This window comes from Amphiprion ocellaris, chromosome 23 (genome assembly GCF_022539595.1).
Source record: "Amphiprion ocellaris isolate individual 3 ecotype Okinawa chromosome 23, ASM2253959v1, whole genome shotgun sequence".
Classification (NCBI taxonomy): Eukaryota; Metazoa; Chordata; class Actinopteri; family Pomacentridae; genus Amphiprion; species Amphiprion ocellaris.
The window spans coordinates 23,634,810-23,658,749 of NC_072788.1; the positions used below are offsets into that span (position 1 = coordinate 23,634,810).

General features: G+C 35.7%; 1 protein-coding gene across 1 annotated transcript; it reads left to right on the forward strand.

Annotated features, from left to right (window-relative positions):
* The first annotated feature begins 15 nt into the window (after nt 1-15).
* On the forward strand, nt 16-22,514 carry khnyn (KH and NYN domain containing). Its single transcript, XM_023295074.3, has 9 exons — nt 16-155; nt 2,881-3,139; nt 6,396-6,530; nt 10,309-11,957; nt 13,619-13,749; nt 15,684-15,780; nt 15,944-16,051; nt 18,271-18,372; nt 20,056-22,514. The coding sequence occupies exons 2-9, from the start codon at nt 2,918-2,920 to the stop codon at nt 20,396-20,398; spliced, it is 2,787 nt and encodes a 928-aa protein (XP_023150842.1). The 5' UTR covers nt 16-155; nt 2,881-2,917; the 3' UTR covers nt 20,399-22,514.
* Nucleotides 22,515-23,940: the final 1,426 nt, after the last annotated feature.

Consider the following 23,940-nt stretch of genomic DNA (forward strand, 5'->3'; position numbering starts at 1 on the left):
CGTGACCTCGGCCCACCGGAGCGGCGGAATCGTTGCAACATGTGTTCAACTGTGGACTCCGCTCTCTGCTGCTTGTTGTCGTGTTTTGCGGAAGCGAGTTGCGCCTCCAAATAGCTGGAAACGAAACTCGGACTGCGGCGCTCAGATCAGCTCACGTAAGAAACCCGCACAGAAACAGAAAAATGACTTTATTTCGACTCTTTTATCCGGTTTAAAAGTGTAAAAGATTTGTTCTGGGGAGAGTTTTCTATCAGCTTCCTGCTTGGTTTCTTGTGTTTTCATGTCGGGCCACATTTACGCGCTGCGTCTCCGTTGTCTTTCCTTTTCCCTGCATTGTTGTGACCGTAAATCTGTTGTTAAAACACTGAAACAGACCAGAAACAGTCTGGAACTACAGCCTCGATTACTAAAGAGAGAGAGAAGAGATGTCTGGAGGGTTTACACTTCATACTACTGAAGAGTTTTAGGTTTTAATGTTGAGCTTTGTTCTCTACAAACTGTGTTTATCTGCAATTTGTGAGCACTTTGCTGCTATTTTACTGATTTTCTCTTTTAAATAACAAACTCACAGGACAACAATAATGCTAACTTACTACATTTAATTTTGAAAATATAATTATTTTAGTGATATTTGCTGTAATTGATAAAAATTCCAGTAATAATAAGTAAGTACAATGTAAAAAAAAATGCAGATTTTCTTGGTTTAATTAAATTACAGAAAACAACTAGAAAAATCAGAGGAATCCAGTTATGCTGATTTACAAAATTTAATTTTAAAAATATAATTATTTTAGTGATTATAGTGAAAAAATATTTTAAAAATAAAATAAAAAATATTTTCCCTATTTAATTAATTTACAGATAATAATGAGAAAAATCACAGAAAAAACAGTAATATTAATTTACAAAATTTATTTTAAAATATTATTTTAGAGATATTTGCTGTAATTTTTTTAAAAAATGCTTTAGAAAATAAAACAAAATTACATATTTTTCCTATTTTAATTAAAATACGGATAATAACTATTAAAATCACAGTAAACATACTATCTTTTAAAAAATATAATTCTGGTAGAGATATTTGATGTAAGGGTTGAAAAATGCTAATAATGATGCTAACAATAATAATAAAATAAGTAAATAAAATTAAAAAAACAGATTTTCCCTATTTAATTAAATTATTCATAATAAATAGTAAAATCAGAGGAAACCAGTAATGCTAATTTACAATATTTAATTTTAAAAATATAATTATTTTAGACATATTTTCTGTAAGGGCTAAAGATGCTAGAAATAAATAAATAAATAAAATAGAAAAAACAGATTTTTAATAGTTAATCAAAGTACAGATAAGTAAAATCAGAGGAAAACAGTAATGCTAATTTACAAAATGTATTTTAAAAATATCATTTTTGTTGTAATGTTGAAAAATGCTAATAATAATAATAATAATAATAATAATAATAAAATAAGTAAATGAACTGTAAAAAAGTGTTCTCTGTTTATTTAAATTACAGATAACTAGAAAAAGGACAAAATCATTAATACTAATTTACTAAATTTAATTTTTAAAATATTTTAGAAATATTGTCTGCAAGGATTGAAAAATTCTTTTAAAAGTTAAATTAAATATTTTCCCTATTTAATTAAATTTCAGATAATAACTAATAAAATCACAGGAAAGCAGTAATACTTAAAAAATATAATTATTTTAGAGGTATTTGCATAATGGTTGAAAAATCTGAATAATAACAACAATAATAATAATAATGATAATAAAGATGATAAAATAACTAAATAAAATGTAAAAATTACAGATTTTCTCTGTTTAATTAAATTACAGATAACTAAAATGACAGAAAAACAGCAATATTAATTTACTAAATTTCATTTTAAAAATATAATTAGAGATATTTTCTGTAATGGCTGAAAAGTGCAAATAAAATAAAATACAGAATTTCCCTATTTAATAAAATTACACACAGTAAGACAAAATTGTCTTAATTTATGATTGGCTGCAAAATTACAGTATTTTTACTTTTTTTAAATCAATAAAAACATAAATATTTTACAGGTATTGAAATTTGTTTTGTTATGTTAAAGAAGCAGTCAAATGATAAATAAAATTATTTTATAGGTTTTTCATGTTTAATTGAGTTACAGATAATAACTAGTAAAATCACAAACAGATATAGATCCAGATATTTGCCATTACTTGAATGCATATTTTATATAGTAAAAATATTATTTTCTATATAATTTTTAAAATAATTTTTAAAACTTCTTAAAAAATACTTTAAAACAATATGTAATATTAGTAATGTGGAAAGTTTTATCCTGTTTTTTGTTTGTTTATTCTACAGTCAACGTATAAATTAATATTATATTTCTGTAATTTTACTTGATAATATCTTAAATTTATTGAGGGAAAATATTTTCCTTCAAAATACAACTTTTAAAAAATTTAAATGCAGTAAAAAAATGTAAAAATTATTCAAATTTTTTTCTAAATAGTTTTTTTTTTAAAGTGGACATTATATCAGTGTCAACATGTAAAACCGTTTTAAGTAAGAACAGTAGCTAAAGTAAATAAAATAAATTAAGAAACAGGTAAAAGAGCAGTCAGTGGTTTAAAAAAATAGTTTAAAGCTGATAAAAAGTATTTTATTTTGTAGTCTACTTTCTGGCTTCTGAACTGTTTCTGTGAGAGCTCATTGATTTATTTTTTATTATTCTATTAATTTTACTCCCATCAGATGGTTCTCAGTGTTTTTCAGATGTCTGGGAGTCGACCTGCATCAGTAAAACGTCATTTTTAATCCTGGAGAATTGATTATAACTCCAGTTCATCTACAGATCTTCTTGTTGAACCTGTTTCAGGATGTTCCACTTCCAGCCGCCGGTTTGAGGACGAGGGATGGACACAGACAGGAGTGAAGCTGGAGGAGGAAACCCGGAGGTGGAGGATGAGTTTGCGTGTGCCGGGATGCTACGAGGATCTCTGACCTCCATCCACGGCTCCGTGGAGCGAATCTTCAGGGTGACGTTCAGCATCGGGGCCGACGGTTTGCCTCCCGGAGACGACGGTCAGATCTGGCTGAAGCTCCGAGGGCCGAGCAGCAACGTGGAGGCTGCCAAAGTAAGAGCACGCTTCTTTATTACATAAATGTGAAAAATATGTACTGTTTATTATTGTTTATGTTGTTTACCAAACAACTTTATCATCACCAGAACCATTTACAATCCGTTTGGTTCCACAATTATTAGATTTATTCCATTTTAATTTAATTACAGATAAAAATATTAATTGACTACTTTTTGTAATTCACTATTTACTAGTTGACAGTAAAATGACAGTAATTTTACTGCATTTCAACCAGTAAAACTATAAACTTATCTGCACCTTTTTATGTCATTTACACATTTCTGCATCACTTTTGTATATTTTGTGATTTTTTTCTGTATTGCATTTTATGTTTTTGTCTTATTTCACTTAATTTTATTTTATTATTTTATTTTACCTTCACTTTATACCCTAATTCTTTATATTAAGGAATTGAAGCAACAAATTACAGATAATAACTAGTAAAATCACAGAAAAAAGTATAAAGTTAGTTTTTTCTAATTTAATAATTAAAAATTGACCGTAAAATACACCATTTTTACTGTATTTAAATCAGTAAAATATAATTATTTTACTGATATTTGCCTTTTTTTGAAATTCAGGAATTGAAACAATTATATTAAAAAAATTTTCCTGTTTAATTGAATTATAGACTAAAATATTTATTTACTAATTTTGGTAATATTTATTAGTTGACAGTAAAATACTTTTACTGTATTTAAATCAGTAAAATGTAATTATTTCACAGATATTTGCCATTTTTTGAAGGATTTTATATATAAGGAATTCAAACTATAATAAATAAAATAATTTTACAGATTTTTCCTGTTTAATTGAATTACTGATAACTAGTAAAACCACAGAAAAATAGTAATTTACATTTTTTTTCTAATTTGCTAATTAAAAATTTACTGTAAAATACACAATTTTTACTGTATTTAAATCAGTAAAATATAACTATTTTACAGATAGTTGCCATTAATTTAAAAAAAACTGTTATATTAAGGAATTGAAACAGTGTAATAAATGAAATAATTTTACAGATTTAATGTTTAGTTAAATTACAGATAACTCGTAGAACACCAGGAAAAGCTATTCATTTGCTAATTTTAATAATTCACTATTTATTAGTTGGCCATAAAATTACAGTACTTTTACTGTATTTAAGTCAGTAAAACATAGCTATTTTACAGACATTTCTCATTTTTTAAAAGAAAGTTTTTTTATATTAAGGAACTGAAACAATAAAATAATAAATCAAATTATTTTAAAAATTTTTCCTATTTAATTGAATCATACATAATAACTAGTAAAACCGAAGAAGAAAATATTAATTGACATTTTTTTCTAATTTACTAATTAAAAATTGACCATAAAATACATCATTTTTACTGTATTTAAATCAGTAAAATTTAATTATTTTACAGATATTTGCCATTTTTTGAAAGAATTTTTCTATATATATTAAGGAATTGAAACACTATTATAATAACTAAAATTATTTTACAGGTTTTTTAATATTTGATTGAATTACAGATAATAACTAGTAAAACCACAGAATAAAGTCTTAATTTGCTATTAGTTGACAGTAAAATTACAGTACTTTTACTGCATTAAAATCAGTGAAATATAATAACTATTTTACAGATATTTGCTATTATCTGAAAAAAGCAATTATGTTAAGGAAAGTATAATAAACAAAATACATTTTTCCTGTTTAACTGAATTACAGATAAATAAAATCGAACCATTGTACAGGTATTTGCCATTATTTTTTAAGTTATATTAAGGAATAAAACAATAATATAATACTTTTTTTAAAATCCTGTTTTTATAATATTACAGTATTTTTCAAAATTGATTGTCATGTAGTAGAACTTAAATCCCTGGAGGTTTAACTTTCATTTCAGTTGAAAAGGTGCCGCCTCAGTAAGAAGTTATTGTCAGGGCAGCGCTCCTAGAAAATGACTCATCCAGAAGCTTTTCTCAGCTGATTAGTCAGTGGAGTTTCAGTCAAACCTGCAGAATGACAGAGCAAAAACTCAGTTCTTGTAAAGGAAACAAATTCACTTTCCTCCTTCAGCTGCTGATGAAGTAGCTCTGAAATGCAAACTACATGTAGATATACTTCCTCTCTGCTCAGAGTTTATCCAATTATATTTCATGTTAATGTGATTTCTGTGTCACTTCTTGCGTCTAGAGTAATCCATCCAGCAACAACAGAAAACACATTAACACACATTTATGAGTCCAGAATCCAACGTTTGAATCATGAACCCTGAGAAATGAAAAAGATAAACACCACCAGTGACATTTAGCTGTCCTGAGATAATCCATCTGACTGGTCATGAATGTTAATGCAAATAACTACAGGTGTTTCCGACCTGCAGTCGTAGACATACGGTGTAGTGAAAAAGTATTTGCCCCCCATATAAATCTTCTATTTTCCTATATTTGTCACATTTGCATGATCCAGATCATCAAACTAATTTTAATATAAGATAATAAATGTAAGCTTTTAAATCATGATTTAATTTATTGAAGGAAAAATCCTGCCCAGCCCATCTTGCCCCATGTAAAAAAGTATTTACCCCCCTATAGAAATCTTCTATTTTCGCATTTTTGTCTCACTAAAATGTTCCTATAAGATAATAAAATGCAGTTTTTAAATCATGACTTAATTTATTGAAGGAAACATGCTGTTAGCACATCCTGCCTGATGTTTTTATTGATGTTTTTTAACAATTTCTGGCAAACTGCAGTTAATATCCGACATTTGCAACCCGACCGACCAGAACACAACGTAAATAACACAGAATCAAGTGTTTTCTGTTTGCATTAGTGCTGCGGTTTACTTGGGATTAGTCCTACAAACAAAGAGCTTGATATTTTACTGGATGTCTCTCATGTAATGCAGATTAGAGTTGCCAAGGAACCTACAAACAAACCAGTAAAAACATCAAGAATTATCAGAAAACTCTTAATTTATCTACTTGATTTTTGGTGGTATAACATGATAAACGTATAAAATGATGAACTAAAGACTTTTGTCCCACAAATATTCACACATAATGTTTTGATTTTTAATCCAACACAAAAATCCATTAGTTTTCCTTTTAGTTCGGACAGTTTTTATGAAGAAAAATGTCTGTAATGTCGAGAAAATGAAACCACAATTAACAGAGCTGGCGCCAAAAACTCCAAAATTAAATGTCCTAGAATGGTAAAAGTTGAGTAACACAACAATAACCACCTGTTTCTCCTCTTTTAGCTGTTTGTGAAGGGCGTTGTGAACCAGGAGGAGCAGCAGGAGGTTTCGTATCCGGGGGTCCTTCACTGCGTTTTCTGTGGAGCCAAAGGGCTGTTCATGGACAGCCTGATTAAAAACACCTCCGCACTTATAGTGGTAAGTGTATATTATTAACAATTAATTACAGATTAATCAACTTTCATTTACCCTCGTGTCGTCCTGCGGGTCAAATGGACCCGTTTTTAAAGTTTGAAAATGCGGGGGAAAAAAATTTTCACAGTGAAACTTCTGATGTCCACATTTTCAACATTTTTGGGAAATTTTTGAGCATGTTTTGGTGGAAAAAAATAAATTTTAAAAATGTTTCTTAAGAACATTGGCAAAAAAAATCTACCAAAAACCAGCGAATTTCGCTGTATTTTGGTTGATTTTTTTTGTCAATGTTCTTAAGAAAATATTAAAAGTTTTGCTGATATATATGTAATCACTTTAGATATTTTGTACTCATTTTTTGGAAGATTTTTACTAATTTTTTACTCAAATGTGGGGGATTTTTTAAAATAAAACTTTTAAGGAATTATTGACATTTTCTTCCTGAAGTTTTTGCAAATTTTCAGAAATTTGGGCAACTTTTTTTGCTGAATTTTTGGATTTTTTTTCAGAAAGGAAACAATATTTTTTGGTGCCCGTAAATGAAAACAACAGGAGGGTTAAATGAAAACACTGAGCAATGATTTTAACCGTCAGTCCAAATTACAGGATATTAACTTTAAATTCTGCCCATTAGAATAAAGAAAAGAAGCAAATCCTCGGCTCTAGTTCATACTGAGAGTGCATTAAAGGACATAATCTGATACAGGTTTGCATAATTCGGCTGTCAGAGTGTAAAAATGGGGAAACGTGTCGCTCTAAATAAGATGACAAAGTGGAAAAGCAAACATTAAAACAGGCAGTGTGCCTTTAAAACCTTGAATCATTTCCAGTATGATGTCCTAACAGTGATATTGAGTAATAATGTGATATCTAGGGATGACTTTTGTGTTACTACACTGAGAAAATACATTATTAGTCAATGTCTGTGTTGCGTCATCGGTTAAGAAGTAAAATCTTGTTGTCGCTGGGAATTTTTAATCTATTATTAACCCGAATTGCAAATATACAACTCATGGCATTTTTTAGAACTTTCTTTTTCACTATTAGTTTGTACTTGTAGACACTTTAAATGGATTATTAGTGTTTCTTCGCCAACTTTAAATAGATTTAAAGGGTTTTTTTAACGTGATATGTTGATGTTTGTATGAATACATGTCCCTTAAAGTGGACATTTCTATGCAACAGTTTCATTTTTTGTGAGAGTTTGTCAGCGGAGTCTTTTTATTGCGTGAAGTCGGTCTGCCGAAGCTTTTTCTGTATTTAACCCTCCTGTTGTTTTCATTTACGGGCACCAAAAAATATTGTTCCAAAAATTCAGCAAAAAAAAATCCACAAATTTATGAAAATTTGCAAGATCTTCAGGAAGAAAATTCCAATAATTCCTTAAAAGTTTCCCATAAAGGTTTTATTTTTAAAAAAAAATCCCCCAAATTTGACAAGAAAATATTTGTTCTTGTTTTCAAAAAATGAGCAAAAATCTTCCAAAAAATGAGTAAAGATATTTAAAGTGATTACATATATATCAGCAAAACTTCTAATTCTAATTCTAATTCTATTTTCTTAAGAACATTAACTAAAAAAATCAACCAAAATCCAGTGAAATTCGCTGGATTTTGTTTGATTTTTTTTTTAGTTAATGTTCTTAAGAAACATTTTCAGCATTTCTTTTTTTCCACCAAAAAATGTTAAAAAATTTCCCAAAAATGTTGAAAATGTGGACATCAGAAGTTTCACTGTGAAAATAATTTTTTTCCCACATTTTCAAACGGGTCAGTTTTGACCCGCAGGACGACATGAGGCTAAATCAGTAACAGAGAACTGACCAGAGAGCTGAATGACTTTGTGACATGCTCACTGTTCTGTCAGAGGACAACTTTACGCAGCTGTAAAGTCCTGTCTCAGAGTCTGATTGGCCTTTTTTTTCCCCTTACATGATTTGCATTTATGCAAAACATTTTTTTTTCAATCAGCTCAGCTTGTAGGTGTGTCAGATAAGAATCCAAGAACAGAGGTCAGAAGAAAAAGGCCTTGGGGGGCTGATGAGAGATTAGTGTGTTAGCAGGAATTTTGTACCTAAAGTCGGAGTTTTCAGTGTCAGGAAGGTGTTGGCTGTGGAGCAGGTTCTGTTCAGAGTTTCAGATTTAAATCGGCTGTAAAGAGTTTCCTTTCAACCAAATCGATTCCTGACGATTATTTATGAGAGATCCAGATTCTCAGCTGAGGGAAAATGTTTTATCTGCAAACCTATTGATCTGTACGTTACTAAAACCACTGAATGAAGCCTTGTAGTTACAGTATAACACCCTGTATGCATCATGTTGCCATGGAAACCCGACATATATTCAGCTGGTGATGCAGAAATGGTATAAATATGTTTTCATGCTTGGTCTGATTACTCTGAAGGAACTGTTGTGGAAGTTCAGCGAGGTCGAGAGAGGATGAGGAGGCAGCTAGAGACTCAGATGATTTAGGTTGTGAGTAAAGTTTACTGATATCAGGAGAAGTGACACCAACAGAGCAGCAGTTCATGCAAGCAATGCCAGCATCAGTTCTGAGGATTCTCTCTGATCTTTGGGTTTAGATTGTAGTTGGGAGAAGATTCAGATTTAGATTACAGACCAACATGGAGACAACTAGTCTGCTTAGTCACATCAGAATAGATAATATCTGACCTCGACCAGAGCAGAGAGTCCTGGCATGTCTTCCTCCTACACCATCTGCCTGTCTGAACATAATCTGGGATGATGTCAGGTAACAGCTGCAAAGAGTCATTTTTCCTTCACAGGGACTATCGATGAGTTTATCAGTATTTATCACAGAGATTATTCAATCAGTGACATTAGTTCCACTTTCATTTGGCCACAAATTAACCTGATTTCCTTCATTATGAGGCAGAGTCCGACCTACATGCGGATCAATATAATGTCATGTTTAAATATATGAAGTTTATAGTTTGACAGCTCTAGTGTGCAGCTGCACTGATCAGTAAATAAATATATTAACACATATTTAGCCGTTTTCTATCAGCATTCCAGCAATAGCAGCTTTTTACTGTCATATATTTTATGTTCCTCCATTAAAACAACCTGTTGGCTGAAGCAGCTGAACACCGTCGATTCATTTATTGCAGAAGAAGAGTTACAAGACGCGCTAAACAACTCGTTTTATGTGAACAGAGTTTGAAGCAGGAAGTCTGAGTTAACTAAGAAAGTTGATAACCACCTTCCTGATACCCGTTATCTCTGACTGAGGTTTTGTCGAGTCGACTCACACAAAGAAATGTGAAACTTGCTTCGTAGTTCAGTCCTCAGGTCCTTCTGTGGACACACCGTGTCCTACCAGGTTTTATCACATTATATGGACAAACTGTGTCATTCTCCATTTTGGATATGATGTTAAATTTACCTACAAACTTCTCATGACAACTCCTTTTATCAGCACTCATCGATAGAAGAATAGAAGATTTTTATTGTCAGTTTCTGTATATATCCAGGTTATACAGAGGAACTGAAAAGACGTTTCTCTCTCACCTTCGTATTAGCGGCATACACTTTAAAAAGGATCAAAATACAATATAAATGAACTAAAGTAAAATAAATAAAATGTATAAAAACCAGCCTATGATCTGGCGTTAGTACGATGTAGGACAGCTTACTGAGGTGATAGTAGTGCAGCATGGTAGTAATGCAGCTGCTTCCATTGTTCTACCACCTGGCTTTTCAGTCTGAACGCCGTCTTGTTTTTATTTTTCTGTCATTCTGTCTTTTTCTCTCCAAACCAGGTCGGCTCTCCAGGCTTCTTGCTGATATCAGGTTTAGCCGAGCCGGTGGTCCGGGCCTATTCTCTCATCACAGACCTGGTGGAGCGATATGAGGGCACACAGTCCCGACGCTCCGAGGCCCTGGACAGAGGTTCAGGCGAATCCCTGGATTCACGCCGGGCCTTTAAAGCTCTGGTGGAGAAATGGGAGGACAGACACATCCTGGATCTCCTCGTGCTTCCAGTGTCAGTGAAGGAAATCCTGCTGGATTTGGTGAAAGAATCAGGGCTCGGATCAAACCCGAACCCGATGCCGACTCATGCAAAAACCCAGGAAAGGTCCCACATGGATGCAGAGGATCGATGGGACAAACAAACACCTGATCGTTGGGCTGAAGGGGCGACTGCAGGTAAAGACTCCTTCTTCCGGCGTTTGTCCTCCTCGACGGGCAGCAGAGGGAAGGCAGAGGGAGCTGAAGAAAGACCCAAACATTCTCCTCAGGAGGTGGGAGAAGACGTGGAAACGTCAGGTACCCGGCAGAAAGATGGAGCCGATGTAGAGCAGGAGGTGCAGCTGTCAACTGGAAAGGAGTTCTGGCTTCTCTTGAAGTTCTTCACAGCCATGGGCTACAGCGAGGACGTCGTGAAGCGAGTCCTCGCCCGAACGGGACCCAAAGAGGCTTCGCAGATTCTGGACTTGGTTCAGCAGGCGCAGGATCGCAGCGACCGCGAGCAGAACAGTCCAGGTGTCCCAGAACCAAAACATCAAGACGCCATGAATCAAACCGAAAGGAACCGACCCTGTGAGACGGAGCACAGGGAGGACGAAGGAGCAGCAGGAGGAGATAAAGTCAAGATCAGTAATGGAGAAGCTGAAGGAGGAGAGGGCAGTGCAGAGGAGATGGAACAAGAGGAAGACTTTGTCCTAGGAGTGTTGAAGAAAGCTGCAGCCAGCTGTGGGTACGACGAGCAGAACGTGGCCAAAGCCTACAACATGTTTCCTGATCGATCCACCCACGAGCTGCTCCTGGAGCTGCAGAGGGAGGGCAGCAAGGAGACGGACGCCTTCAGGGACGAGCCGAGGGAGATGGACGACGTGGTGCTGCAGAAGGACGAAGCAAGAGCAGAAACTGAGCTTTTTATAGCCGCAAACAGGAGTGAAACTGGTCAGAGAGGACAGATGAACCTCGTCGCACCTAAAGTAGATCCAGATATATTTGCTTGGGTGAATAACACCCAGCCGTCGAGTCAACACACGTCCCATCCAAAGCAGCACCACACATCAAAGTCACAAATCATCCTTCCTGAAGTCAAAGGGCCTCCCATGCCGACTTATCCCTCATCCGTGGATCACCCACTCAATCTGCAGTCCAACAAGCAGCAAACCGTCTACTGGCCCAGTCAGTCCACCTCTAAACCAAACCACCATCCAAAGCCCCAGCCTGCCTTAAAGCAAGCGCTCCAGGCTCCTCGTCCTCCCGTCTTCACCGGTAAAGACTCGTCTCCCACCAGAAACAGAGACCGACAGAGCTTCTCGTCCTCGGTGGTGGTGACAGGAGAGCAGCGGTTCCTCGAAGGCCTGCAGACGCCCTTCGAGCTGAAGCTGACGGATAAACCCGGAGATCCCAAACTGAGGACGATCATCATTGACGCCAGCAATGTGGCTATGAGGTGGGAGTTACAGCAGAGTGCAGAAAGTATGACACGAAACCTCTCTGTCTCTACATAATCTCTATTTCTGTGCATCTCTGCCTTTATATCTAGCTATCTATATCTACCCATCTATACATCTCTATATAATGTATCTCTATATGATCTCTATCTAGCTATATAATCTCCCTCTGGCACATTCTATCTCTCCCTATCATCTCAATCTCTCTATATAATCTCTATCAGTCTATCTCTATGTCTCTATAATCTCTATCTAGCTATATAATATCTCTATCTTCATACGTCTCTATATAATCTCTGCCAATCTATCTCTACACATCTGTATATCATCTCTGTCAATCTACCTATCCTTACATCTCTATATACTGTATCTGTGTATATCTCAATGTAATCTCTGTCTATCTATATAATCCCTTTATCGCTATATATCCATTTCAGTCTATCTCTATATAATATCAATTTAATCTCTTTCCATCTATATAATCTCTGTGTCTATACATCTCTTTATAATCCCTGTCTAGCTATGTAATCTCTATCTAGCTCTATCCCTATATAATTTATCTGTCTAGCTATCTCTATATAATCCATCTCTTTCTTTCTATAGATAGAGACAGATCGATGTTAGTCTTTGTTCTAAAAATGACATTTTAAAATGCAATAACCAAACACTTAAATTCACTTGTCAAGTGAACTTTTTCAACTTGTAGACATTCCATCAGTGACTGTCAGCATTTGGATTGAACTGAAATGAAAACCTATGGAAGGCTGTGTGAAGATTTTATTATTTTTCATTTGACAGATTTTTAATTACTGGCAGTATCTCTTCCAGTATGTTCTTTTATCTTGTACTGATTTAGCATATTAATGGCTGGTTGTGTTGGTTTAGTCTATTATCCAACTCTGTCCAGTGTGATATTTTTTTGTATTGATCAGTTATAGCTGTTTTTGTCTGATTTGAAATGTAAGAATGTGTATCTGGACAGTTGTATAGATGTTTTCCTTCATTCATTTATGATTTTAACATCTTTTATTTGAGCTGATATACTATAGGCTCCTTTTTGGGGGATTTTATGGCTTGTGAAGTTATAGCTCCACAGTGGATTTTCACTGCAAACAGATAAAATCAAGTTCTGTGTTTCTAACCGTTTTTTTTACATTTTTACATCTATGCCGTCTAGTCCACTGCCTCTGTTGGTGCATTTCTTTGTACATCATTGCCTCCAACGGTCAGTAAAGCAGAACAGCATGAAAGCAGCGTCACCAGTCAAATCAAAACACTCATAAAATCATTTCTTTAGAGCACCTCTAGTGGTCAAAAACTCCACGAGGAAGCTTCCAAAGTTCAGAGAGACACACAGGTGTCTGAAAATCAACTGATATTCAACTTTAGAATCTAGTTCATCTTTGCAGAATTGCAGAAAGAGATGCGAATTATCAATAAACGTCAGTCTGATTAGTGGTCAGTTTAAAATATTTAAAGAAACATTCAATCTGAGGTATTCCTGCACTACGTTTCCATTTACCACCTCAAAACAGACAGATATACAAGCTTCATATTGTGTTAATATTAGATCCAGAGTAACATCAAAGACCCAGTGAACTGTGATAACATTCAGATTTTATTGTTAAACTCTACACATGCTGTTCCATGTTTTCCACAGCCACGGTCTGGGTCATTTCTTCTCCTGTCGAGGAATCGCTCTGGCTGTGCAGCACTTCTGGGACCGAGGCCACCGAGACATCAGCGCTCTGCTGCCACAGTGGAGGCAGAAGAGCGACCCCAGGAACAAAGGTGGATTCATATCTCCATCTACTCACACTAACGGTGTTCGTAGTAGTTCGCAGAGTGTAAATACTGCAGCTAAATAGTAGTTTAATAAGTCGTTTTGATCAGTGAAAGAGGTCCAGTTGATTTCTATGTTATAACTGGGTCTGATCAACAGAGAAAACTCAAAAAATATCCATTTACTGTAGAGTTGAATTGGCAATTATTCTCATTTTTTTCACCTTCTTGAGATTTTATCTCAGTAAATAACAAACCTGTGAAGTGAATTTCAGTGTCTGTAAATAGGAGCTAATTGTGCACATTCTGGTTGCATTAATATTCATTTTTCATGAAAAAAGTCAGTGATTAAAAGGCAGTTGATCCGTCAGTAGCTGTTGCTGCACAAACATTCAGATTTGAAGACTCAACCAAAAACTGTGCACTTCTACACATTTAACGTCCCGTTATTCTCACGTCTGAGAGAATATTTGCTTGTTGGAAAACTTTAACTCATCTCCCATCACATAAGACAACAGAAGCAGTCAAATTTTACATATGACAAGGAGATTTGGTTGTTTCACTGACAGAAATGATAGAAATACACATTTATTATTTTATTTAGGTGCATACATTTACACATTTAATTCCAATAGGCGGGGGTGTCAAACATGCGGCCCGTGGGCCAAAACCAGCCCTCCAGAGGGTCCAATCCGGTCCAAGACGACTTTGTAAAGTGTAAAAATTACAGAGAAGACTTAATTGTAAATTTGTAAAACTAGAAATTTAAAATAATTTCTAGACCATGACAAGTTGTTTTCATCATAAAGTAAAATACTAGATTATTCATTGTTCTTTTGTCATTTTGTGTCTCATTTTCGTAATATTTTGTCAGGTTTTTGGGGGTTTTTTTGTCTGACTTGTTTGTTTCACATTTTTGTCGTTTTGTGTTTCCTTTTTGTCTCACTTCTGTTTTTTGCCTTATTTTTGTCATTTTGTGTTTTGCTTTATTCATTGTTTTGTGTCGCTTTTGTTGTTTTGTTTCACGCTTTTGTCATTTTTTGTCTCGCTTCTGTTTTTTGCCTCATTTTTGTCATTTTGTCTTTTGCTTTATTCATTGTTTAATGAATTGTTTTTGTCATTTTGTTTCATGCTTTTGTCATTTCTTGTCTTGTTTGTCCATATTTTTGTCACTTTGTAACATTTTTGTCAAATTTTTTTATCTCTTTTTGTTTTGTTTCATGTCATTTGTCTCATTTTGTTTCTCGCTTTTGTCGTTTTGTCTCATTTTGTCTTGTTTTTGTTGGGGTTTTTTTTGTCTTTTTTAAAGTAAAATACTATATCATTCAGTTCCAGATACCAGTGACTAAATGTTGTGTTCCTTTGTCGACACTCTATGATCTGGAAGTTGTAATGTGTCAATGATAAACTGAAGCTGAATGTTGCTGAAATAGAACTTATTTTTCTTAACAATTTTCAGATTGTTGTGAACATTTTCAGAATGTACTTTTTTTGCACTAAACAAAGGAAAAATTAGGAATTGTGGTTATTTATAGGTTATTATGCTGTGATTTTACTGATCACTGGAGATCAAACTGGGCTGAATGTGGAACCTGAAGTTCGATGAGTTTGACTCCCCTGCCATAGACAGACTTGCAGTTATCTATGCTCATGTAGATTTTAAGTACCACATTCAGATGTAACAGAAACAATAACCTGCATGGTTGTTTTTCTTCAGAACTTAACTTCCTCCATTAGCTCCTGCAGCTCTTTGTTAAACTTTACATCTGCTTCTTTCCTTCCATGCGTGAGTGTTGCAGCTGCAGAGAGAACGAGCTGCTGCTGTTTTTAGTCGCAGTAAATCAGGGCTTGTCGCTCGTGTTCTTGCGGTTGTGCTCGCCGACTGTGTGTGGGCGTGTTTTCCACTTTGCACAGACTGAAAGTGGTTTGTTTCCGTCTCTCAGAGCAGCACTACCTGACGGAGCTGCAGAAGGTGGGCCTGCTCTCCTACACGCCCTCCAGAGAGGTCCAGGGCAAGAGGATCAGCTCGTACGACGACAGGTAGACGGACTCTGGTTGTTCTCAGAGACGTCCGACATCAGTCAATGTTTGTTTTCAAAGCAGGAGTGAGAATTTACTGCGACTGCAGCGTAAAAACATCAGGTGACTTCACGACGAACACGACCACTGAGGCGTTTTGTCTTCTTTTCTGTCGTTTCTGCAGACTGATACTGCAGCATGCACAGAAGACGGACGGCGTGATCGTAACCAACGACAACCTGAGAGACCTCTCAGACGAGTCTCCTGTGTGGAGGGACATCATCAAGAAGAGGTACACACTGAGAGTTTACATTTTGACATCAGAGAGGGAGAAAAAGACCATCACTGAACCGCCAAACAATTAGACGTGGCAGCTTTTTCACATCTGCTGCTAGAAGTCACGAGAGTCCAGTGTTGCTCTCCCTTATGGACTTCATTGTATTCACGATTTTGCTAATGACATTAATGATGCAACTACAAGCTGATGAACTCACGAAATGTCTCGTCCACAGAACACAGCGGAGATATGTGACGATCGGTGCTCGTTTGTCTGTCTGTCTGTTAGCAACATCACTCAAAAACAGACCAACAGATTTGCATGAAATTTTCAGGGAAGGTCAGAAATGACACAAGGACCAAGTGGTTAGATTCTGGCAGTGATGCAGCTTATAGTCTGAATCCACGGGTTTTTTAAAGATTTCTGTATCATTGCCAGGTAGCGGCACGGCGTCACTGTAACCATGACAACAAGTGAACACTACGTCAGCTGCCTGCTGATGATCACATGATTGCGATCCTACTACAAATCCATCGCTGTGGATTTATTTATCCATCCGAAATGATACAAGGAATAATTGATTAAACTGTGGGGGTGTTTCTGAGTCCCATCAATTCCCGCCGCCTGCTACATATTTAGGTCACACAATTGCATTTGTGCTAGTTTGTGTCCCATTTTGGTAGTTTTATGTCTTTTTATGTCCCAGTTTGGCCTTTTTTCGTCATTTTGTGGTTGTTTCATGTCGTACTTTGGTCATTTTATGTTTTTATGAGTTCATTTGGCATCTCATTTTGCTGTTTCACGTCATTTTGTGATTAGATTTTGGCAGTGATGCGGCTTATAGTCTGGATCCACGGATTTGTTAAAGATTTCTGTATCATTGTGAGATAGCTGCACAGCGTCACTGTAACCATGACAACAAGTGAACACTACATCAGCTGACTGCTCACGATCTCATCATGGCTATCCTACTACAAATCCACTGCTGTGGACCACACATTTTTGAAAGATTTCATCCGTCGGAAATCATACAACTGAGCAGCCTTGGCAGAGTACTGTGCTCTCTGAGTGCTTTTCTTGTTTATTATGTTTTCAGTGGATGTGAAGACGTTCCCTTAGAAAAGTTTCAAAGAATGCGATTGAATTGTCCTAAAACGTGGATTTTCCAGCTCCGAAGCTGATTTTAAGAAGTTTTTGATGTAGCACTAAATGATAAAACTAGGTTGTTTCTACATGATTCTAACTTTTTCTTGAGGTTTAGTTTCAAAGATTCATAATTCAAAAAGTCGCTGGGGTAAAACTGTGGGATTTTGCAAGATTCCACAGTTTAGGTGGAAGTTTTTGCATGATTTTTTCTCAAGAAGATCCATGACAACATAAGCTTTGAGTTGTCTGAAGGCTTATCATGCATCTATTATAAACTGAAATACAAATAAAACACCAGTCCAGAGAATTTCAGGGAAATTTTGATATATAATATTATCAAGGTACAGGTACATTTGTTTGAACAAAGATAACAGAAATAGCTGATAAGAGTTTCATTTAAGAGCTGATATCAGACATTTTCCATGGTTTTCTTGATAATAACCAAAATCTCTTCAGTTCTTCCATCAGTAACTATGGCATTGTTCTGCCACAAACAGCTTCTAGGATTCCATGTTTTCTTTTCTGTCTGTTTTAGTTTCATGATCCACACAGGAGTTAGTACTGATTCATAACCATTGTTTCTGATGACTGCATCCATGCGTCTTGGATGTTCTCCACCAGCTTCTTACATTGTTCTGCTGTCACAGCAGCCCATTCCTGTTGCACTAATTCAAACTAATTTGATGCAGATTTTGGTTGTTTTGCATCCAATTTGAGTAATTTCATGCATCTGCTGCCTTTCTTCCTCTCTTTTGGTTGTATCGCGTCTGTTCCGGCTCAGCTTTTGGTAGTTTCACATCTAGTTCTCATCATTTTGCGGCTCTTTGTTGCCATTTTGTGTCTTATTTTGCAGCTGTGTTGGTCATTTTGTGGATATTATTTGGCATTTTACATATTTTTGAGGTCACCTTCTTCATGTGTACTTCAGCCATTCAGATAAAGTGTACTCAAGTCTAGTCTTAAAGGGAAGTACTGTGTGTGAATGTGTTTAATATGTCTGGTCCTAATAGGAGTTTTACTATAAATATTTACAGTATATATGTCTGTGTATCTATATGTATTAAATGAATGAGATATTCCCTCGCCAGACTCCTGCAGTACACGTTTGTGGGAGATCACTTCATGGTTCCTGACGACCCTCTGGGAAGAGGAGGACCTCACCTGGACGACTTCCTGCGTTCAGAGCACAGGTGATGTCTTTTATGTCATAATATTCCTTTCTTTTAATAATTTTATTTACACGTTTCACAGTATAAACCAAACAAGTATGGAATATTAAATGACTTTTACTTTGAAAGAATTGACAAAAGCACTTTAGTCTGCTTGTACTAGTGCAGCTTTCTAAAAGATAAATCATCTCCTGAACCATCTGAACCCCAAAACCAGCCAGCAGGTTGAAGAAGCAGGTTCTCTTTTAAAAATCACTAGATTTACACTATTTATCAGAGCCAGAAACAGAAAGAATCACTGGATTTTCAACTCATCTCTCACGTCCTGTTTCATTTGTAAACTTAATAAACTCCAAGCCTGAAATCATGTTATTTCATCAAAGTCTCTTAATTATGAACGTGTCATTTAAAAAACAGCCAAAAATAAACCATTTGCAGAAACCACATTATGTAAAAAACACAAAATTCTGCATTTCTCAGTGCAAATGTGAAGCGAATGACTCAACTCTGACCAACACTTGTTTAAGGAAAAATCATAGCTGACAACAGTGTTTGGAAAGAAGAGCTAGAAACTGAAATTCTGTCCTTCTGTGTGTTATTTGTGTTTTTTGTGTCTTGTTTTTATCCTTTTGTGTATCATTTGTGTTGTTTTGTGTCTTGTTTGTAGCCTTTTTATATTATTAGCGTTTTTGTGTGCTGTTTGTTTCCTTTTGTTTGGTATGTGTGGTTTTGTTTTGTCTTGTTTTTAGCCTTTTGTGTGTTATCAGTGTTGTTTTGTGTCATGTTTTTAGCCTTTTGTGTATTATTGTGTTGTTTTGTGTCTTGTTTTTATCCTTTTGTTTATCATTTGTGTTGTTTTGTGTCTTGTTTGTGGCCTTTTTTGTGCTATTAGGGTTTTTTGTGTGTTACTTGTTTCCTTTTGTGTGTTTTTTTGTGTCTTCTTTTATCCTTCCGTGTATTATTTATGTTGTTTTGTGTCTTGTATTCATATTTTTTGTGTTATTAATGTTGTTTTGTGTCCATGTGTCATGTTTTTATCCTTTTTGTGTGTTATTAGTGTTGTTTTCTGTCATGTTTTTAGCCTTTTGTGAATTATGAATGTTGTTTTGTGTCTTGTTTTTATCCTTTTTGTGTGTTATTTGTGTTGTTTTGTGTCATTTTTATGGGTTTTTTGTGTTATGTTGCAGTGACTTGTTTTTATCTTTTTGTGTGTTATTAGACTTGTTTTGTGTCTTGTTTTCATATTTTTTGTGTTTTTAGTATTGTTTTGTGTCTTGCTTTTATCTTTTTATGTATTATTTGTGTTGTTTTGTGTCTTATTTTCATATTTTTGTGTTCTTAATGTTGTTTTGTGTCTTTTTTGTGTGTTTTTTGCCTTGTTTTATGTTATGTTTTTGTCCTATTGTGGATTACTAGTGGGGTTTTTTTGTCTTTATCCTTTTGTGTGTTGTTAGTGTTGTTTTGTATCTTGTTTTTATCCGTTCATGTCATTTCTGTTGTTTTATGTCTTGTTTTAATACTTTTGTGTGTTATTTGTGTTGTTTTGTAAAACGTGAGGGATTTGGTTGAGAGCAACGTCTTTTTTTTCTCTGCACACTGATTAATTAGTAATAAAGACATTGTTGAATAAAAATGAAAGGAATTTGTTCTGCAGATGGACTTCTTTACATCGTCGTACTGAGATAAACGATCCTATCCTTTCAGGACGCCTCATCCAGGGAATCACTCCTTTGCTGGTTCGGCCTCAGCGTTCCCTCCCTCCAGAGCTCCTCGCTCCCAGACCGAGGTCTTGAACTTCCGGGACCGAGCGCTAGGGGGCGCTGTGGACGGAGGCGGCCGGGGTCGAGAGCGAGGACAGCGGAGGGGCTGGCAGCACGGAGGTCCAGCTGTGGACAGGAGTCTGGAGGAAACAGCAGCTCTGAGGGAGCAGCTCTGTCAGGTGTTCTCTGGTCAGGACAACATGGTGACTCTGGTGCTGCAGTGTCACCCAGCAGAGACCGACGTCAACGTGCTGTCAGATCTGATCCTGGAGCAGCAAACGGAATAGAAATGACTCTTTAATGGAGAGTTTCCTTGCTGAAATTTGCCAGATTTACCTGTGTGTCCCGTCAAACTCCATCTGCTTACCTGTTGAAGCCAGAATCAGTTTCAGCTCCTGCTTGGCTGCTTTTCTCTGCTCTGCATCCCCTCTGCCATCTCTTTTTATAATTTTACACATTTTACGCCGATCCTGTTCGGGTGAGAGGACCACAATAGGAAAATAAACGAGGCTAGAAAGGACCGACAGCTATTCAGAAGGCTGAGAGAAGTCGTACATAGATGGAGGATTTACCAGATAAGTTTTTGAAGGATCAGATCATTCAACTAACCTTAATGTAAGTCAAAGATAACCCAAGAAAACACAACATGCAGTTTTAAAATGATGGTTTTCATTATTGAAGGAAAAATACTGCCCACCCCATCTTGCCCAATGTGAAAAAGTAATTGCCCCCCTTAGCTACCAAATGATCAAATTCATTCATCCGTTGGGTTCAGTTTCTCCATCCACACTCACATATGATTACTGCCAGGCTTGTTGAACCTAAACATCACTAAATAGAACCTGTCTTCATTGTGAAGTAGCTAAAGGCTCTGAAAAAGCAGCACATGATGCCACGTTCTAAAGAGATTCAAGAACAGATGAGGAACAAAGTCATTGACATTCATCAGTCTGGAGGGTTCCAAAGCCATTGCTGAGGCTCTGGGACTCCAGAGAACCACAGTGAGAGACATTATCCACAAATGGAGAAACATGGAACAGTGGAGAACCTTCCCAGGAGTGGACCAACCACCAACATTTCTCCAAGAGCATCAACATCTAATCCAGGAGGTCACAGAAGAACCAGAGGAACATCTAAAGATCTGCAGACCTCACTGGCCTCAGTTAAGATCCATCTACATGATTCTACAATAAGGAAGACTCTGGGAGGAAATGGATCCATGGGAGAGTTGGAAGGATCAAACCACTACTGACCAAAAAGAACATAAAGATTCATCTGGTATTTACAAAAAAACATCTGGATGAGCTCCAAGACTTTGGGATAATATCCTGTGGACTGATGAGTCAAAGGTGGAACTTTCTGGAAGACATGGGTCCGTTCCATCTGGTGTGAAGCTAATACTGCATTCCACAAGAAGAACATGATACCAGCAGTGAAACATGGTGGTGGTAGTGTGATGGTTGGAGGACCTGGACGACTTGTCATCACTGATGGAGCCATGAATTCTGCTCTCTATCAGTAAATCCTCCTGGAGAACATCCACCATCAGTTCATGACCTAAAGCTCAACACTAATGGTTTATGCAGCAAGACAAAGACCCAAAGACCACAAGGAAGTCCACCTCTGAGTGGCTCAGAAAGAACCAAATGAAGTTCTGGAGTTGAATCTAATTGTGATGAGTCCAAGGAACTGTGGTTCAACTGTAATGTCTTAAAAACTATCAATAAACATTATTTTTATAGATCTTTCTTCACAATGTCACAAAATGTTTCACCAAGAAATAGGGAAAAAAATGAGTCAGAAAAACATGAACCCAGAGTTATATTTTACGACTTTTAATCCAGATTTCCCCTTAATAGCTTTACCAATCTCCTGGATAAACATATTTTTGATGCAAACTAACACATGAACACAGTAAATGACACCTGTTGACCTTCTTGGGGCTTTTACTTTGGAGGAAACAGCTGAAACGCATCGGCTGGGTTTTTAACCATCGTCTTCTGGGTTTTTGTGGGTTTCAGGAGCAGATTTGCAGAAAGAAATAAGCAATATATGGTTGTTCAACAGAAGATGTCTGTTTATTTTAAAATCAAACTATTGCAGCAATAGATTTAAAGCAGAGGTACACGGCTAGCACTGCTAATAAGCCTATGAACTTCTATATCTGTGCACTGTGTTTTATATTTTTATTTATTTTGATGTTGTCATGACTTTAAAATCCTAGAAAGTGTACCTGGGTGAGGACCAAACTAGAACATGATCAAATAAAGACCTTTTTATTCACATCTCCAGTGTTTGAATATCAGATTTGCCTGCAAAAACACACAAAAAAAGTGAACTGTAACTATTTGCGTTGTATATTTTAGTGCATTTTAAGACCTTATTAAAGTATTTCTTAATTGATATGATGAAAATAATCTGCTGGTGTTTCAATTATTTTCGTTCTTATGCCCTTTTATCATGAAAACAGGAAGAACAAAACCAAAACCTGTCACATCTGGTTTTAACCGGGCTGAATTTGATGAAAACCTGATAAAAGTGATGTTTTGAGTCACGTATAACTAATATTTCAACCAGATTTCCAACAGTCCCTCAATACTAAACACTGTTATTAATTAAACCACATTCGCTCACCTTTTGACCTCCACATCACTAATTTTTAACTTGATAACTTGATGTGCACAAGTGACACAATGATGTGAAGATTGAACAAGCAGTTTTGAGAATTTCAATTCTGATCTGAGAAATGAACCAAAGCGACTGAGAAAAACTAAAATAATAATAAATTCTGCTTTGTAATAAACCCGCTGTTAGTGATAATTTCCACCAGAGGTCGCACTTGACTGGACAGTGGTGACAGTAAGCTGGAGGAGAAGGTTTAAAATCAGTTCTGAAGAGGCAGGTAGCTGGTGCTGAGGCTTTACTGAGCTTTACTGTGTAACGTTTTAACTGTATTTCAATTGTGTTACTGCTGTAATCAATGGCTGTAACTATAATTATGTTGCTTTTTTTGTTGCTTTGTGTGTTATTTTAATCCTTTGGTGTATTATTTGGTTGTCTTGTGTCTCCTTTTTAGCTTTTAGCTCTAACATGTAATTTTTATCAAATTTTTTTGTTGGTTTATGTATCGTTTCTATCATTTTGTGTCTCATTTTTCTTTTCTGATTTCTGTCTGATTTTTGATGTTAGGTGTCTTGATAGTGTCAGTTGTTAATGCATATTTTTTGTTTTTGACTCCAAAAAAGAATCAAATTTAACAGTATTTTGTAAAAACAATCCAAAGCTATTAGGATTTGACTGTATTTTATGTTAATTTATTACAGTACACGATGATCAACCACAAGATTCATTCGTTGAGCTCATTTTTGATCCCCAGATTAGAGGAATTCTTGATTTTACAGTGAAAGAACATGCAGAACCCCCCTCATCAGGACATGTTTTCTCCAGAATGATTGAAAAACAGACCAAGACGAGGACACAGATGCGTTCCTTTGCTAAACGTTGAGCGTGTTGTCCTGTTGTTGTAGTTTCCAGCATGCGTTTCTGTTTTCTTTGCCTTCTTCCGCTTCCCTTTTCGCTATTGTAACACTTTGTTTTGTTTGTCCAGAGCAGATATAAAGCATTACACACTACACAGATCTGTGTTTACACAGGAAAAGGTTGAGATCACTGTACTTTTCTCTTTTTTTAGACCTCCCAGAGACGGATCGAGCTTCTCTTTCTCAGAATACGTGCATATTAAACCGGTTAGGTAAGGTCTGAACAATAGAGAAAATCGACCTCTATTTAAGGAACATCCTGAACCAGATGCAGTATTTTCACACAGGCC